The 19,129-nt window shown below is 41.6% G+C and overlaps 1 protein-coding gene across 1 annotated transcript in view; it reads left to right on the top strand.

Moving 5' to 3' along the window:
• col4a1 (collagen, type IV, alpha 1) overlaps positions 1–12,749 on the top strand; it is a 48,503-nt gene extending 35,754 nt beyond the window's left edge. Inside the window, exons 33-52 of the mRNA XM_004551358.5 lie at positions 365–454; positions 866–1,018; positions 1,137–1,235; positions 1,336–1,425; positions 1,658–1,797; positions 3,347–3,473; positions 3,585–3,665; positions 4,069–4,167; positions 6,685–6,735; positions 6,821–7,006; positions 7,316–7,449; positions 7,559–7,631; positions 7,732–7,803; positions 7,904–8,032; positions 8,141–8,239; positions 8,330–8,542; positions 8,643–8,820; positions 8,910–9,024; positions 10,301–10,473; positions 10,806–12,749. Of these exons, the coding sequence (XP_004551415.2) occupies positions 365–454; positions 866–1,018; positions 1,137–1,235; positions 1,336–1,425; positions 1,658–1,797; positions 3,347–3,473; positions 3,585–3,665; positions 4,069–4,167; positions 6,685–6,735; positions 6,821–7,006; positions 7,316–7,449; positions 7,559–7,631; positions 7,732–7,803; positions 7,904–8,032; positions 8,141–8,239; positions 8,330–8,542; positions 8,643–8,820; positions 8,910–9,024; positions 10,301–10,473; positions 10,806–10,887 (2,384 nt within the window). The 3' untranslated portion in view covers positions 10,888–12,749. The remainder of the gene's footprint in view (positions 1–364; positions 455–865; positions 1,019–1,136; positions 1,236–1,335; positions 1,426–1,657; positions 1,798–3,346; positions 3,474–3,584; positions 3,666–4,068; positions 4,168–6,684; positions 6,736–6,820; positions 7,007–7,315; positions 7,450–7,558; positions 7,632–7,731; positions 7,804–7,903; positions 8,033–8,140; positions 8,240–8,329; positions 8,543–8,642; positions 8,821–8,909; positions 9,025–10,300; positions 10,474–10,805) is intronic.
• Positions 12,750–19,129: the final 6,380 nt, after the last annotated feature.

Consider the following 19,129-nt stretch of genomic DNA (forward strand, 5'->3'; position numbering starts at 1 on the left):
AAGGTGTAACTGCTTACGTGTCAAGCTGTTGTCAGTAACTTTTAACACCTTCTGTGCATGTTTCAAATTAAAAATCTTCAAAGTAAGGATATAAGGATAACAATGTTTTTAGTATGAAATATATCCACAGAAATGTTGAGCTTTACTGCCAGTTTCCCCACTAACTAAAGAAAATAACCACAGAGCTTGGAATTAATAAACTAATGAGAAACTAATGAGAAAAGGGTTTCTGATGGAAAAGTTGAAGCTATATCCAATGCATCACATTGCATTTATGTCATTTTAAAATTTGATTACGATGTAGTGTGTTTTCCTGACGTGACACAAGCTTATTTAAAGCATTTTCACCCATTTAATCTTTTAGGTGTTAAAGGTGAAATGGGATTAATGGGAACACCTGGAATACCGGGATATCCTGGGCCTCCCGGTACACCTGGATCTACTGGTCCGAGAGGTGAGGAATGCCAAATATAAAAACTCATGTTTTTTCTATTCCATGTCTCACAATTTAGGCCAGGGGTAGGGAACTTCAGGCCTCGAGAGCCAGTGTCCTGCCAGTTTTAGATGTGTCCTTGATCCAGCACAGCTGATTTAAATGGCTAAATTACCTCCTCAACATGTCTTGAAGTTCTCCAGAAGCTGGTAATGAACTAATCATTTGATTCAAGTGTGATGACCCAGGGTGAGATCTAAAACCTGCAGGACACCGGCTCTCGAGGACTAACGTTCCCTACCCCTGATTTAGGCTATTTGTGGTTTATTCATCAGTAGCAGTTCAATTAAATTGAGTGTTTTGTATATATAGTGCCAAACCACAACAACAGTCACCACAATAAAAATGTCTTTTTCCTTCCATTCCTCTCAGGTGATCCTGGTCTTACTGGACCAAGAGGTGATATTGGAGAGCCTGGACTAAAAGGTGACAGAGGAGAGCCGGGTGTTCAGGGACCTCCTGGGAACATGAGTGATGTTGACATGGAGCACATGAAGGGAGTGAAGGGAGACAAAGGAGACATAGGTATAAAACAACATATGCGTCTTTTTAGAATTTGTTCACATTTATTTATTTACAAACAAACCCATTTTTGAATCTGTATATTTGCCTATAGTTTAAGGAATACTTTTTTTACTTTTAGGTAGCCCAGGGACCAGTGGAGTGAGGGGCATACCTGGATTGCCAGGAGATCCTGGAATGCCAGGGAAAGATGGAGAGCCTGGATTACCTGGAAAACCTGGTGAGTTATCTGACCAGAACTTCAATTTGTGCTATTGCATTATTTTTATATGTGCTAATTTTTAAGCAAGTGTAATTGTAATGTTATTGATATTTTTCAGGTGACAAAGGAGACTCTGGCGAACCTGGAGAGCCTGGTGGTATGGGACCACCTGGACCGAAGGGTGGTGCAGGGGAGATGGGAGTACCAGGTAGAGGCACACGGATAATACACAAATTGTGAGAATGAATGTATGGGTACAAGCCTGTAATAAATGTGTTACAGTCAGTACAATTTAAGTTCTATAAAAACACAAGTGCGAGCACCTGTATTAAGACTGTTTCAGGCAGGGGAAAATCTTAGCTTACATTTCACTGTGACGAGCAACAGCTATGCACATTAAATTAATTGATTGTTAATGGACACATTGTCTGCTTTTGCAGGTCCAAGTGGTCCAAAGGGTGTCAAAGGAGATTTAGGTACACCTGGACATCCTGGATTCAGAGGCACGGATGGAGAAAAGGGAGACACAGGATTACCTGGTGAGCCGGGTATTGGCGTCCCAGGATTTCCAGGACAAAAGGTATTCCACTATTAAAAAACCTTTGATTGTTACAACACTGATTCTACAGATACAGGCAGAAATTTGAGTCAGCATCAACTCCACAGTACAATACATATTAATAATTATTATATAAGTAGACAAGACCTATGATGGGCTTTGGTAGCAAGTGTCATTCAATAATAAAAATCATTTCCAGTTTAACAAATACCACTGTGATTTATAGTGAGGGATTCTAATCCTATAATATTCTTATAATTTCAGTACTACAACATTATTCCACCTTGGCTGATTGAATTTAAAATGTGCTGACTTACAAAAATATGAACAGATCCTAATTGTTTATGGTAGTTTCATTTTAACTGAGAGAAGCAGAATATCAACAGCTTCTTCTTTAGCCACTCCTTTGTTTCCTTGCTGGCATCTTCAGTGTTCTGGCTGAGGGAAGGAGGTTCTTGGCCAAGGTTTTTATGATACACGGCCCTGCCCAAGGCATAATGTTTCTAACTCCATGCTCGACTGTGGGGATGGTGTTCTTTGGTTCATGTTCAGATTTCTCTTCCTCCAAACACAGTGGGGCAAGCTTACATCTAACCACGGCGCTTTCTCCCAGGCCCTCTCTGAGTCACTAAGATGTTCAATGGCAAACTTGAGACGGGTCTTGTACATGTGCCTTTTTATGTGCAAGATTTAACCCATTACGGCATGGTATACCAATGATTTTCTTGGGGACTGTGGTCCCAACTGCCTTAAGATCATTAACAAACTCTTCCCATAACGTTTGGGCTGATCCACAGCCTTTCTCTTGATCATCTTCATGCCATAAGGCAAGATCTTGCATGGAGCTGTTGGTCATTTCCTATTTTTTCCATTTCAGAATAGTCACATCAGTAGTTGTCACCTTCTCACCAGTCAGGTTTACAAATCTTGTTCTTGGTATCCCTTGCCAGGGACAAGTCCAAAGCTCACCTCTCTGGTCTTGCACATGGTGGTGGAAAGGCTGGAATGGGACAAACTGATTCTGTGGTTGTGGTTTATACACATAACGATCTGAGAGCAGGAGTATCTGTAAATGATTGACTGATTGATTGTAATTTGTGTGACACATGGGTACAGCCAATCTGTGGGAGCCAGAATTACGGGTGGTTTTTAATGTATCGGATACTTCATTCAATGACATACAAATCAATTGAAAACTTTTATGTGTTTTTCAGGATCTTTGATTGATATTCTGTCTCTCTCCATAAAAGCTGTTAGAGAAATGAAACACTGTTTATTTCTTTGGAAGTGAACAAACTTAAAATTTAAGGAAATCAAATAATTAAATACAAACTGTATTTGTCAAAAGTGTGAAGATGAAATGATCAACACACTCTGCTTCTCATGTCCAGTGCAGGTCTGATGTTATTAACAGGTCGTCATTACAAGGCTGTTAACTGACACTCAGCAGAGGTGGAAAGGCAAACATCGCAGTAGCTGCCGTTAAATTTTCAAAAATAGTCAGAGTAGTTCCTTTATATTAATGAGCCCTTCCATTTCTTTAATTAGAATTCCTGCTTTATTTGTACAGGGTCAGACTGGCGGGCCAGGATCCCCAGGACAAGCTGGAGATAAGGGTCAGAAAGGCCAAGAGGGCATGCCTGGCAAGCCAGGACTGCCAGGACCCAAAGGAGAACAAGGCAGTCCTGGGTATCAAGGTCGGATTTCAGTCTGGGTTGTCAATTTAGTTTTGCTTACCTGGTCAAATCAAGGTACAGTAGTCATACATGTTGTGTTTTAAGGTGTATTGTGATCTGTGTGTTGTACAGGTCAGTCAGGTAGACCAGGGGACAAGGGTACCCCTGGACTTCCTGGGTTTGTAGGAGAGCCTGGTCAAGATGGCCGGCCTGGTAAGTAAGAGGCTTGTTTATCAGGCAACTGTATCCACATATTTACATTACACTAATTTATTCATGGTTTGAGGCAATCTTGTGGGACACATTTGAGGTAAAAAAAAAAAAAAAAGAGTAATCACTGAGTTGTGATTTTTGGATCAGTAAGGTGAGTGTGCCACTTCTCAAAACTCTCAAAGGGTGGTAACCTTGCTTGACCGTTTTTCACATCAATTATGTTAAGAAACCACTTTGGCTAAATTCTGAGTTTAAATATAAGCTTTTTGGTTTTTTCTGTAATGAGCACTGACAGCTAAATGATGTACGTGTCCCAGGCAAATTAGTGTTTTTGGAAATCAGCAGGTGAAAACTGTGACTCTTCCAGTTTGACACTGTAGTATGTATACTTGTTGTTTTCCAGGCGAAGTTGGCCGGCAGGGGTCTTCTGGTCAAAAGGGAGATAAAGGAGATTCTGGACTTGATGGAATCCCAGGGTCCACAGGAGAGAGAGGACAGCCAGGTTAGTCTGTAAGAAGTTACAAGAAGACTGCCAACCATCCAGTGAGAGAGTTTTTTACTCCACTGTAGGAAAAGAGCCTTCAATCATTTTTTTCAACATCAAAAGCAAAAAAAAAAAACCCTAAACAAAAAAACTCAAAAAACAAACAAACAAACAAACAAAAATCACAGCTGTTGTAAAAATAGACGTATCCTTTGGACTACATATATTGAAGGATCAGTATTAGCACTGGGGCCATGGCCGTGTTAGGAACCAAACTTGCCTTATTTGGATGAAAGGTTGCTTAGACAACGTTAGCAAGACACATAGGCTAATTCAAGGTAAAGGAATCTCACTGAAAAAAATCTGAGGCAGAAATGTGATGGATGGTCTGTGCCACACAACAAGTCATAAAATTAGATAATCCAATAAAAATGCTCCAAAAGGCACCAACGGCACACACTCAGTGAAGTCCAGTTTAATGATGGAAAGTTATAGATCAGGCCTTGCAGACATAATCAACCCCAGCTCCCTGTCAGGTCACCTATCAGTCTCAAAATTCACTCTCCTCAGATTTTATATGAAACTATAAAAAAAAACCTTTTTTTTGTACAAATGTTTTTAATGCTTTGTTTAAATTTTGAGATTTTTTTTACATGCTGGGCTTTTTTGGCTCTTACATGAAACCTTCATTTTTCAGTTCTTTAGGTTGCATCTTAATCATTTTCTTTGAACTTGTGTGAAGCTAAGCTTTAACCTCTGAACCTGAAATTGTGTAGCCATCTTGTACTATATGTCATTCATAAAAAACTAACACATCAGGAAGTATACAAAGAATGAGAATATATATATATATATATATATATATATATATATATATATATATATATATAAAAAACACCCAGCACGCCCCTGCGGGCGGTTTATCCTTCAAGCTCGGGTCCTCTACCAGAGGCCTGGGAGCTTGAGGGTCCTGCGCAGTATCTTAGCTGTTCCCAGGACTGCGCTCTTCTGGACAGAGATCTCCGATGTTGTTCCCGGGATCTGCTGGAGCCACTCGCCTAGCTTGGGAGTCACCGCACCTAGTGCTCCGATTACCACGGGGACCACCGTTACCTTCACCCTCCACATCCTCTCGAGCTCTTCTCTGAGCCCTTGGTATTTCTCCAGCTTCTCGTGTTCCTTCTTCCTGATGTTGCTGTCATTCGGAACCGCTACATCGATCACTACGGCCGTCTTCTTCTGTTTGTCTACCACCACTATGTCCGGTTGGTTAGCCACCACCATTTTGTCCGTCTGTATCTGGAAGTCCCACAGGATCTTAGCTCGGTCATTCTCCACCACCCTTGGGGGCATCTCCCATTTTGACCTCGGGACTTCCAGGTTATACTCGGCACAGATGTTCCTGTACACTATGCCGGCCACTTGGTTATGGCGTTCCATGTATGCCTTGCCTGCTAGCATCTTGCACCCTGCTGTTATGTGCTGGATTGTCTCTGGGGCATCTTTACACAGCCTGCACCTGGGGTCTTGCCTGGTGTGATAGACCCCAGCCTCTATGGATCTTGTACTCAGAGCTTGTTCTTGTGCTGCCATGATTAGTGCCTCTGTGCTGTCTTTCAGTCCAGCTTTGTCCAGCCACTGGTAGGATTTCTGGATATCAGCCACCTCCTCTATCTGCCGGTGGTACATACCGTGCAGGGGCCTGTCCTTCCATGATGGTTCCTCATCTCCCTCCTCTTTCTTGGGTTTCTGCTGCCTGAGGTATTCACTGAGCACTCGGTCAGTTGGGGCCATCTTCCCAATGTATTCTTGGATGTTCGTTGTCTCATCCTGTACTGTGGTGCTGACACTCACCAGTCCTCGGCCCCCTTCCTTCCGCTTAGCGTACAGCCTCAGGGTACTGGACTTGGGGTGAAACCCTCCATGCATGGTAAGGAGCTTTCTTGTCTTTATGTCAGTGGCTTCTATCTCCTCCTTTGGCCAGCCTATTACCCCAGCAGGGTACCTGATCACGGGCAGGGCATACGTGTTGATGGCCCAGATCTTGTTCTTACCATTCAGCTGACTCCTCAGGACTTGCCTGACCCTCTGCAGGTACTTGGTGGTTGCAGCTTTTCTAGCGGCCTCTTCATGGTTCCCATTCGCCTGCGGGATCCCCAGGTACTTGTAACTGTCCTCTATGTCTGCAATGTTGCCTTCTGGTAGTTCAATCCCCTCAGTTCTGACTACCTTCCCCCTCTTTGTTACCATCCGACTACACTTCTCCAGTCCGAATATATATATATATATATATATATATATATATATGTAGAGAGAGAGAGAGAGAGAGAGAGAGAAGCTCTCTTCCTCAAACGATTTAAGTAATTTATTTTAAGAGCACATGCTTTAACAAGCAAACACAATTAGAGGATGCAGTGGGCAGTGAACTGTGGTGAGATTATTTCTGTTTGGAAGTAAATTTTGCTAAAACAAATGTTGTTTGCAGCAGTAACTTTAATGTATTAAAATATATCCTGTATCTACCCCTTTCTGCAGGTATGGCTGGAATAGGTTTTCCTGGGCCGCCTGGCGAGCTTGGCAGCAAAGGTGTGGGCCTCTACAACACTGATGTTTATATTGATTCAATTCATAGGACAGCAAAGTTTCATATGTTTTTTTCCCCTCACTGCAGGAGACAAAGGCAGTCCTGGCTTTCCTGGCAACCCAGGTATTCCAGGTGTCCCTGGTGTGAAAGGTGATAAGGGATTTTCCGGCCCACAGGGACCTCAAGGACAGCCAGGAGAACAGGGTCCCTCGGGTTTCTCTCTAGAAGGACCTAAAGGAGATAGGGGAGAAACAGGACAACCTGGAGAAGCAGGTACTGTGAGAAAGTAAAGATGCAGATAATTTTTTGCTTCATGGTGATGGTAAAAAGGACTACTTATACTTTATACTCTGTTTAAGCAGTCGAAGCACTTTCAGCTACAAATCTCATTCACCTAGTCGTACACACATTTTCTATACCTAAGCAGTTTTATATAATGCTCACACACTTCCACTCTGATGGATGCATCAGGGGAAACTCCGGGGAAGTCAGGGCATAAAAAGTGCATAAACATGGTTATTTATTCCAGATACAGTAGTTGATAGATTAAAAAAAACAACTTTCTTTGTCTTTATCAAACAGGAATCAAAGGACAACCAGGACCTGCTGGCTTTCCAGGCAGAGATGGACAGAAGGGAGAGAAAGGAGATCAAGGTCTCCAGGGTTTCCAGGGAGAGTCGGGAATAAAGGGGGATTCTGGATTACCTGGACTGCCGGTATGTCATAAGGCTGTTTTCAATTTGAGCTTTCCTCTTGCTGTAAACATTAGATAGTGTTCCTTCAGAGGAGAGAGAGCCATTACAATATTTATGTTTTTGATTACAGGGAGCACCTGGGCTTCCAGGTCTTGATGGACCGAAGGGAGAGATAGGATTACAGGGTGTAACTGGCTTCCCAGGTGAGTGTATTCAGAGTGATATATTTGTGTGTCATCTGCATCTGTTCAAGCAATTATGGAAAAAAATAATTATGGTAAAACAAACTTTTACCAACCCTAGGACAAAAGGGTGTTGGTGGAGACTTTGGATATAGAGGTGAAGCTGGAGACAGAGGATTCCCAGGCGAAAAAGGTAACACAAGAATGAAACAAACTTAGCTGTGGTAATATTGATGTTATTAAATGTTAATGTATTAAACGTCTTTAAATTAAATATTTATGTCTTATTTTAGGTAACGAAGGCCCTCCTGGTCCTCCCGGCCCTCAAATGTTCATAAAAGGAGACATTGGCTTCCCAGGAATTCAAGGTTTACCGGGACCTCAGGGGCCATCTGGGCTTCCAGGGCAGAAAGGAGATAGAGGTGATGGTTATACCCCATTTAGACCGCTGTCACACAACAGCTCACTCCTGCTCGCCTTTCACCCACACCCTTTTCAATAACGCTACCATTTTCATTCATTTTTCTCAGGTGTGACAGGTTTTCCAGGGTCAAAAGGCGAAGAAGGTCTCCCTGGATATAATGGTCAGAACGGGGTCAAAGGAGAGCCTGGCTTTCCAGGGCCACAAGGTGAGACACTCCACGTGATTAATGCACGGTGTTGGTGCTCTTTGCTGTGCTGGCATTTTTTTGGTTCTACTGATTTCTTCATATCTTTAGGACCTAGAGGACACCCTGGCCCGCCTGGACCTAATGGTGTTCCAGGCCCAGCCGGTCCACCCGGCCCCTCGTCCATGGATCACGGTTTCCTTGTAACACGTCACAGCCAATCGGTGGACATCCCACTGTGTCCCGAGGGAACCTCTCTCATATATGATGGCTACTCCTTGCTCTACTTCCAGGGCAATGAGCGCTCTCATGGGCAAGACTTAGGTGAGACGATATGAATAGAAGGAAGGCCTCAATATAAAGCAGGGACATAACGGAAAATATCTGTGGGTTCATTTGATATTCTTTTGGCTTTGCATTTTAGGTACGGCAGGCAGCTGTCTAAAAAAGTTCAGCCCCATGCCCTTCCTCTTCTGTAATATCAACAATGTGTGTAACTTTGCCTCCCGTAATGATTACTCCTACTGGCTCACCTCACCTGAGCCCATGCCCATGAGCATGGCACCCATCACTGGTGAAAGCATTAAACCCTTCATCAGTAGGTAAGTCACGATTTCTTTACACTCTGCTGTTTCACATGTGTTTGATGCTTGATTTGACTCGTGCTGTTCTCATATGAATTTGTGCACAGGTGCGCTGTATGTGAAGCTCCAGCCATGGTGATAGCAGTTCACAGTCAGACCATTATGATCCCACCGTGCCCCGAAGGCTGGGACTCTCTGTGGATCGGCTACTCCTTTGTTATGGTAAGACAGCTCTGGTCTCTCAAATATATTTGTCCACCATGGATGAATAAGTCATGGCTATATAATAACGACTCACCATGAGCATTTCAGAAATGTAATTATGAGTAGTGCAAGGTTGTAATTGCTGCACTGTGACAAAGAGGGCTGATATGTGCACAAGTGTTGAATCAGTTAGTGGCTGTGAAGCAGATCACAGTCACCCAAGGGAAGCACTTCTGTTTTCTGTGCTGTCTATATTTGCTGACTACAGAGAATGAGATCAAGCTGCGTTCCCTGGGTGTTGGCTCAGTACACTCCATTATAAACTGCAGTATTATTCATTGCAGTCAGTACTCCTTCAATCAAAAGTGGATTGTTTTTCCATTTGTAGTAATTTATATTTGGCAGGGTGAATCAGGTGGAGATGAGTGTCATGGGGTGATTTGTGACAGAAGGATAGCAGCAAGAGTGAAAGGGAATGTTTGCAGATGGTGGCACTGACAAAGAGGGGGGGTTGCTAGCTTAGGATGCTAAGATGTTAATTGGGAGTGACCAGGATGATTAGAAATTCTGTTATCAGAGTTTGAGAAGAAGGCGACTCTCATCCAAGAGGCTTCTTCGGTCCTAAAACCTCTCGTCAAGCTCCTAAGACTACAGTACCATGACCTGGATGACTGAGAACCCACTGAGACATATATCAGGGCGACAGTTCAGGGTGAGCAGCTTGGGGACAAAGAGAGGTAAGGCTGAGGCTTGTGCAGAGGAGGAATAGGGCAGTTTTTGGACAAAGAATGTTAAAGATGGAGCTGCCAGACAGGAAAAGAGGAAACCACAGAGAAAATTCATGAATGTAGTGAATGAGGACATGCAGAGAGGAAAGAGTGAGATGGAGGCAGATTGTTCACTGTGCTGACTGCTAAATGGAGCGACCAAAAGAAGAAGAAATAATTTATATTTAGTGATATGCCTGTGCTCTGCACATACATGTAATGCTAAACCCCTGAAAGTTAACAGAATTACTTAAGTGAGAAATAGTGTGAACTTAAAAGAGCTGAGGCAAAGGCGGGTTGCAAAGCAGCTTTCAAACCCAACAGCATCTGTGGAAAGATGCTTAAGTAGCGTGCTCTATATGAGGTATGACAAACACATGTTATCAGCTGATGTGGGATGGCAGTGAGATCAGCTGATACTAGACTTTGCTTGTTTTTGTAAATAAGAAACGCCAATAAAACTCTGTTAGTTATTGTCTTATAGATGTAAAAGGCCCCTCATTAATTTGCATTGCATGTTTGTGTAGCACACCAGTGCTGGTGCTGAGGGTTCGGGCCAGGCTTTGGCTTCTCCCGGTTCCTGTCTGGAGGAATTCCGTAGCGCTCCATTCATCGAGTGTCACGGTCGAGGAACCTGCAACTATTACGCCAACTCCTACAGCTTCTGGCTCGCTACCATTGAAGACAGTGAAATGTTTACGTAAGGCAGAACTCTGACACGCAGACATTGACTTTCTTGACTTTTTAAAAAAATTCAAATTACTCAACAACTTTGAGAAATGCTTTTTTTTGCTGACCTTTAAATTCATGACCTTGCTCCAGTTTATTGTAAAACATCCAACAGTATTTTTGGATCTGCTTATCACTGTAACAAACTTCTGACAACACTCAAACAAAGCTTTTAGTAATTTTGTGTGTTGGTACAGGGCAGTGAGACAAGCTCATCTGCCTGCTGTTGTTAAGTTATCATCACATTTCCCTCAAGTTTACATCATGGGTATATAATATTTTTTTCACTCTCCCTCTTTTCAGGAAACCCGTCCCAGCAACGCTAAAAGCCGGCAGCCTCCGAACACACATAAGCCGCTGTCAGGTTTGCATGAAGAGGACATAAGCAGCAATACCAAAGGCCTCCGAAGAGCAATAAGGCGTGCGCTGACGTCATCAACTTAGCTTTATTTCCCATTTTCTAAAGGATGGTGCTATTGCCCTGCCTGGCATTTAGGATAGGATCATGGCCAGAGACTGAAACCAAACCACAGAGACCAAGTGGCCGCTTGCTCCATGCAGAAACACACAATCACAACATGTTAAGTGTGACACCCAGTTTACCACTGCACTGACATGCCCCCTGAACTGGTAAACTGGTGTTAATTTTGAAAGGGCTGTGTGTGTCAGTCAGGTGCTATTGAATCTTATGTGCCTTTTTCTTTTCATTGTTTTTATTTCCATTCCCTACCAGTGTTTCAAAGATATAGCAACACAATATGATATACGTTCACACCTTAGTTAAACCCTACTAATGTAAAAGCTAGGACTTACCACTGGTTACAGATGCTTGCCATTTATACCGCCATAAAGTTGCAGACACAGATGTACAGTATGCTACTCACTCTGTTGTAAATACAACACATTCCTTCTTAACATAGTTCAACATACTCGCCTCAGGTTATTGATGAGTTACTTTGTGTGTTATTAATCCCATTTTTATTTATAAGAGTTCTGAGAATATGTTCGACGCGAGTGTATCTGAGATGCCATATATCCGAAAAGAATGTGTTAATGCGTGAAAACCATCGCCTTATTAACATACAAAACAGCACTGAAATAGCATTACCAGGCATGTGACTGTGTGTGTGTGTGTGTGTGTGTGTGTGTGTGTGTGTGTGTGTGTGTGTGTGTGAGAGAGAAAACAAGATTTGAGTGGCTTGGAAATGGCATGCGTGTTGCAATGTCTACATATATATTGTTGCACAACCCTGTTGTTAACATGACAAATGCACACAAAGAAATAGCCAAGAAAAAAATCATCCTTCTTGTGTTTTTTCTCTGTACAAACCTTGTTTATAACAGTTGTTTCCAAGATTTTACCCCCTTAAGTGAAACATATCCTCATCATCTGTGATCCTAAGGAGATGCACGTGTATAGATACATAACTTGTATTTGCAGTTTTGGATGTGTACTTGACTGTTTCCCTTTGTGAAATGCTTTTTTGTTATTCCTGTTTATTTAGTGCAAAGTGTAATCCTCTCTAAAGGTCATGATGTTACTTCTCTCCGAGTACTCTGGCTTCCTCCCACACTCCAAAGACGTGCACGGGGTTCGGTTAATTGGTGATTCTAAAGTGGCCATAGGCGTGAATGTGAGTGCAAACGGTTATCTGTTTCTCTGTGACAGACTGGCAACCTGTCCAGGGTGTACCCCGCCTCTCTGGGATAGACTCCAGCCCAGATGTGACCCTGAATTGGACAAACTGAAGGACCACGGATGGATCGATGAGTCATAATGTGATGGTTACGCAATCAGGTCGAGGACATATAGTGCCTATGCAGGTTAAAATCCTTTAAAAGGTCTTAGCATAGAGTTGTGTAGATTTGTTTCTTTATGTACAGCATCTGGAGAAAACTTCATGCGTATATTAATCTTAGAAAGCCTGTTGGACCTCAAATGTTCTCCGGAGCTCCGAAATAGCTTCAACAGCTCTGAAAGGGACATTTCTGTGTCCCTTTAAGAGCTTTTGAAATATGCAAAGTTAAGGCAATGACTGTACACTGACTGCAACCTGTTTTTGTTTGAATATGAGCCCTACTTGGGATAAAATGCTCAGACATTTGTAGAGTATTAGAATTATTTTCCAGCGTTAAACAAGCCTTTCCTAACAGTGATTACCAGAACAGAAAATACTTTTTAATATTTCACTTCCAAACTGTGTAATTCCTGAAATAAAATGATTTGTAGGAATTGGTTAAAAATTATTATTTTGTGTTTCCTGTTTCCAACATTTTTAACGCAGTACTCCAGAAATGTCACTAGAGGGCAGCATCAGCATACACAGAGCAAGTTGCTGCTTTCTTATATGAAAGCTCCCAGTATGTGTGACTCCAAAGCTCATTTTGTTTTTACTAGTCACTAGGCAACAGCATGCAGCAAAAGCTTACTCCAGATATATTATGACCAATAAATTAAATGCAACGTTTGTAGCAACCCTTCTACAGTGTGCTGCAGCCACTACCTCAGCACTTCTGCAGGGACTGTGGCCAACAAACCCATTCACCCCACGAAAACACAAACCGATCAATACATTCTGCAGAGAACCAGATAACCCCCCCTTTCAACTCGCGTCTCGTCTTTCATTTATTACCGGAATCCTATCCCTTCTTTCCTTTCTTGTCACCAGACAGACAAACACAGCCCATGACCCCTGGCTGTCTTCATAAACATGTCAAACGGGGCCTTGACCTCTGACCGGTGACAGCAAGGTCATTCAGGTGGAAGTCAGGCTGGATGGTCACAACACACTGAAAGGTCTAATGGTCAAATGGCACACGCAACATGGAGCAACGGGCCGAGGAAAAATGATTATTTGTTACAAAGATAAGAACACGTGCGCACTTTAGCCTCATTGAGGAGAAGTCACTGGGCTTTAATATAACCCACTAAGAATTTTTGCCACTGGTTTTTCAAGTAAAACTAACACTTTATTTTACACATTCACGGGAAAGAACAGAATAATTTTGTTTTGGAATTGAGAAAAAACTGTTGTTTAATAACCTTTAATTAATGCAGTATGCAAAGTAAATAGTGAAAATTGGTTCTTCTGCATTTAAGTTAACATATCATTATTGCCTGAATTGATCTATCATTTTTGTTGAAGTTAATTCTTAATTTTTGGAGACTGAATCAACTGGTTGTTGGCGATATTCATTTATTCATTTATTATTCATTCATGACTGAATGTCACATACAAATAGAAAGATACACAAAGTCAATGTCATGTGGTTGGGGAAGGTAATCAGCCTTGCTAAGGGGCTTTAAAGTTCAAAATTAACCCCTTTAGGTTTCTTAATACTGCTTGTTGTTTGCTAACACTGCTTGAGACTCAACTTAAGAGTTACAATCTCCTGCAGAGAGCTGGGCTTTGTGCCAGCTTAAACTCCAGCTTAAACTGTATGATGTTTTTTTTCCATAGAGACAGTGTCCTGCTAATATATGGTTCCAATGAACAAGGTTCATTTTAAATAATGTGTTTTGTTAGCACCGAAATGTTAGTTTGTGAGGAATGCATGTTTTCTTGTACTTAAATGTGCCGTGTTTGGGAACCTGTCCTGATTCATCACCATGACCTTTCTCCGGAGTGGATCAGTGGCAGAGTTCAGCAACTTTACAAGCCTTTTGACCAAAGCTTAGCCAAATACAGATTAGGCTCAAAAGCCATGCAGGTGTCTCAAACATGCTACTCGTGCAGCTGCAACACACTGTAAACCAAGAATGAGATTGTCTAAAAAAACACAAACATCTTGTTAACACTGCTTGCCTTTTCTGCAAAAAACTAGAATGCATTTCCGTTTTCATTTCGGGAACAAAGAGTCTCAGAAAATGATTTTAAATATAGGTCTCTATAACGCTGCAGGCTACAGTTTGATAAGTTGGGATGATTGCACCGTCCCCCTGCTGAAAACAATAAAAAAAAAAGCTCAGTAAAACTCATAATAATGTTGATGCAACGTTTGTTTTTTTTAACTTACCATATATTTAACAGTAAATTAAGGACTATTTATCATGTTTCTCATGACAATTGTCTCTTTAGTCGCTGCAATCACTGAAGCTTTTCATTCAAAATAGAGCTCTAGACCAGGACAAGTGCCAGTGATTGCTCTGTTTTTTAAAAAAAATTGTTCTAATCATTTATTTTTTACTATTGGCTGCTGATGCTATTGATGGCTTCACACCGGCTGGACTCTTACACAAATCACACAAAATAAGTTCAGGACTTCACATTTGAACAGCTTAATTGTGTTTTTGTTAAAAGCTCCGCCACAAACTTGTTTTCATTGCTCTGCCTGATTAGACCTCCAGTCAGGTGGAAGTTGAGTGGAGCTATGCTGGGAACTGTTTGAAAACCACCTTAATTAGAATGACATTGTAAAAGTGGTGCAACAAAAAGTCAACACCCAGTCCTGAGGGTGTGATCTGACTATTTATTTCATTATTTAAGTTACTTTTGTGTTATGGCATAAAGCAGCTTGGACAAGAACTAGAACTGGCCATAGCACAGCTCTTAGGTTATTACCAGCTTCTTATCAAGCTGTCACTGTCCTCCTCCACTGCAGCCATCCTTTTGTTCTGCTGTGAAAGACATTAAGGTATCTCTTGAGTGAGGGCTAATATATATATACTCCTTTAAATGGCTGTACTTTGGAAAGCCTTGCAAGTTTGAGTGTCAGACTGTGTGGAGAGAAGAATAACAGCAGAAAAGTGTCACTGCTCTTTTATGCGGTCGTTTATCTGACCCTGCTCCTCACTGAGATTAATAGGGAGTGAATTGAGGACACTTTTAAAACAAGTGAAGGATGGACGTCAGGAGATTCAAATTTGATTTAATGTGCATATAAATCACTAAACCGTGCATGCTGTATACTTAATGCTCACCGGCCACTTTATTAGGTCCACCAGTTCAGTTGCTTGCCAGTGCAAATATTTAACCAGCCAATCACATGGCAGCAACTCAGTGCAATTTATTCATGTAGACACCTGCTGAATTTCAAACTGAGCATCAGAATGGGGAAGAAAGCTGATTTTAGTGAGTTTGAACATGGTTGCTGGTGGCAGATGGGCTTGTCTGACTATTTCAGAAATTGCTGATCTATTGCAATTTTCCCACAAAACCATCTCTATGGTTTATGGAGAAAGAAAATATCTACTGCGCGGCAGTTCTCTGAGAGCCAGAGGCTGAAGGAGAATGGCCAGACTGGTTTAAGCTGATAAGGTAACAGTAACTAAATAACCACAAAAACAAAGTGTGCTGAAGAGCATTTCTGAACATGCAACACATTAAACCATGAAACAGCAGGAGAAGACCCCACCAGGTACCACTAGTGTCAGCTAAGAACAGGAAACTGAAGCCACAGTTCACACAGGATCAACAAGATTGCACAACAGAAAACTGGATGAGTGCTGTTGACTGGACGAATTTTCATTTCTGCAGTAACTTTTGGTTTGGATTGCATTTACATAGCGCTTTTCGAGAGCCTCAAAGCGCTTTACAATTCTACTATTCATTCACACACTGGTGGAGGCAGCTACAGTTGTAGCCACAGCTGCCCCAGGGCAGACTGACAGAAGCGAGGCTGCCATATTGCGCCATCAGCCCCTCTGGCCATCACCAGTAGGCGGTAGGTGAAGTGACTTGCCCAAGGACACAACGACCAGGACAGACAGAGCAGGAGATCGAACCGGTAACCTTCCGGTTACAAGATGAGCTTCCCAACCCCCTGAACTAACAGCATTGTTCAAATGCTGTTGACAATCAAAGTAATTTGGTTTATTTATGAGAGACAACTAAAGGAAAACAAAGGCATTATCTTTTTATTTGTGGCCAAAGTTTAATCCCAACAAGAATTCTTTGATGTGCAGTTTATCATATTGCTTTATCACTTTTTAAATTTACAGTCTGCATCTTTTTGCAGCTCCAGTCATCTAGCAGTGGCTTTGTAATGCTGGGCAACTCCCTGATTCCCATTGACAGCTGGTTTATGGGGAAGAGGATCAGGTGTTAAGAGGCATGATCCTCCTTGACAGTGCGTGGTGCAATCTTTGGTCTGCATGGATGCTTTAAGCTCCTGTGTTATACCCTCTTGTTGGTGAGTGCACATATTGAAAAAAGAAAGGTGCAATGGAGGTAAAATATAGTCTCCACTGTCAACAGTTGTCATCAGAACTAGTTTTTCCCTTTTCTGCACCAATGGTATTGCAGCTAGATGTTATGTGCGCTGGGGAAAGTAATAATTTTGCCTCACACTCAGCTATAGGGAATCTGTGGTTTAACATCTATCTATCTATCTATCTATCTATCTATCTATCTATCTATCTATCTATCTATCTATCTATCTATCTATCTATCTATCTATCTATCTATCTATCTATCTATCTATGGTATATGTATATATTGCTAACATAAGTTGTTATTAATTTTTGTTGTTTATATTTTCTTGTACCAAATTCACAGAGATCAGCAAACACGTCCACCATAACACACAGACACGCTCATCTCTCAGCACGATTACTGGAGCTGTAACTCCATCTGTAGAGCCTGGCACTCATGTGAGGTCTGATCACGATCTCAGCATGATCGGAAATCTGATGTTCTCACATGGAGCCAAACATGGTGCTTCCTCTTCCTCCACAGACATTTTTAAGTCAATGCACAGTGTCCACTCAGAAATATGGAAATAGCGTGGCAGTGTATGAATGAGAGGAGAACAGTACGCCTCCACAGTCAAGCGGAGGAGTAAAAAAGAAGAGTGAACGTCACAGTAACAGAGAGTGCGTGGGCGCAAGAGGAAGAGTGGGAGTGAAATTGTGGGAGGCATTCCAGTACTCTCTCAATCTGTCTTTTATCTTTATTCATCTCAGTTAAATAACTCTTACACATTTCAAATAACTCTTCACTCTTCTCTCACTGCCATACTCTTCGTTTATTGCAGAGCTATCAATTAATTAGTACTTTGAAATAACCCCCTTTTGGCTGCTCACTTATTTCCCATGGGGTTGCCACAGCGGACGCATCTACATGTTTTGGCACAATTTTACATTCCTGACAAAACCTTCTCATTTATCCAGGCTCAGGACTGATAAAAGGGCTACAACAGCTTACGACCCCACGAGGCTGGGTTTGTGCCTCATGATTCCGAATCAAGGATATTTGGATATTTTGCGTATGGTTAACTATCGTGGAGCCAAGTATTAAACCAGTATTTTCTTTTATTCATTTACTTGTTTCACCACAACTTGTCAAAGAGAACAAAACAAAAAAAAAGGACAAAGGATTGTTGGGTGTGTTGCATTACAAATGAACATTCTCCTGTAAATACACTTTTTATGTGACAGAGTAGCATAGTAAATGAACATGTTGTCAGTTGCATAAATTCTTTGATTTTCTCCAGAATGGATGAACAGAATCAAACATCAAAGATGCCCTTTCGTGCTTGCTACAATCAGCTGACTTCATTTTTTATGGGTAATGAAAGTTGTGGTAATTTGGGGCTTTGAATGATTTCTTTGAAATGTTCTTTTTCCAGGCTGGAATGATTGTAGAGTGTCTTTATTTTGAACTTTCTCTAAGCCAAAATATACATACAGGTTCAAATATGTGCATACATTCACTGAACTATTGGTGCTCAAAGTTCTGCAATGTCTTTTAGCTTGACAAGACCAAAGCTTCTTGTTAGTGCTCACTGTTAACGACAACTTTTAGTTTCTTTTTTTCCAGTATAAAAAGGATTTGTTTGACAGTGGATTGACCAATACTCAGAATAATGGGAAACTCCACAGAACTCAGTGAAGATCTAAGAAGGAGAATTGTAAATTTACATAAGAAGGTCTCTTAGAGCCATTTCTAAACAACTCCAGATTCTAAGATCATCAGTTCAAACAACTGTATGTAAACAAGTTATTCAGATGTGTCACCACTTTTCTGGTGGAAGAAGATCCAAACCTTGGATGAAAGGGAAATGTTCAGGAACAACCGAGCAACCGCCAGGGCAAAAACCTGCCACGAACTGGAAACTGCTGGAACACCAGTATCACTGTCCAGTGAGCGAGTATCATGTCACCATAGACTAAGAGTACTAACCAAGAAAGAAACCTGACACCTACAAGGTCAGCTGACATTTGCAGCTACTTATATTAACAGCCAAATGCTTTCTCAAGAAAAATTCTAGGGTCAGACGAGATGAAGACTGAGCTTTTGGTCGCGAAGACATGAAGTATGTTTGGAGAAGTGAAGGTGAAGTTTTTCAAACCTAAGAACATTATATGACCTATTAAGGATGGTGGTGGTAGCATCACAGTTTAAGACGACTTTGTATTATTTTGTACAAATATTAGTGGGGATATATTTATATATTTCAGCCTGCATTTTTACTTTTGACGCTAAATTAGTGCAAAATGCAAAACCTGTGTTTGCTGTACAAACATTTCACTCTGAAAAACAAGCAGTTCAACGAAATCATTAAAACCCACAAATTACCATGACATTCATACCCACGATGAGTCTATGCAAACGTCCGACCGTGACTGTGCGTCACAAGGCCTCTGAGACCATGTTGTGGCATAATGCAAAAGAAAAGCAGCAAGC

Source organism: Maylandia zebra, linkage group LG16 (genome assembly GCF_041146795.1).
Source record: "Maylandia zebra isolate NMK-2024a linkage group LG16, Mzebra_GT3a, whole genome shotgun sequence".
Taxonomy (NCBI): domain Eukaryota; kingdom Metazoa; phylum Chordata; class Actinopteri; order Cichliformes; family Cichlidae; genus Maylandia; species Maylandia zebra.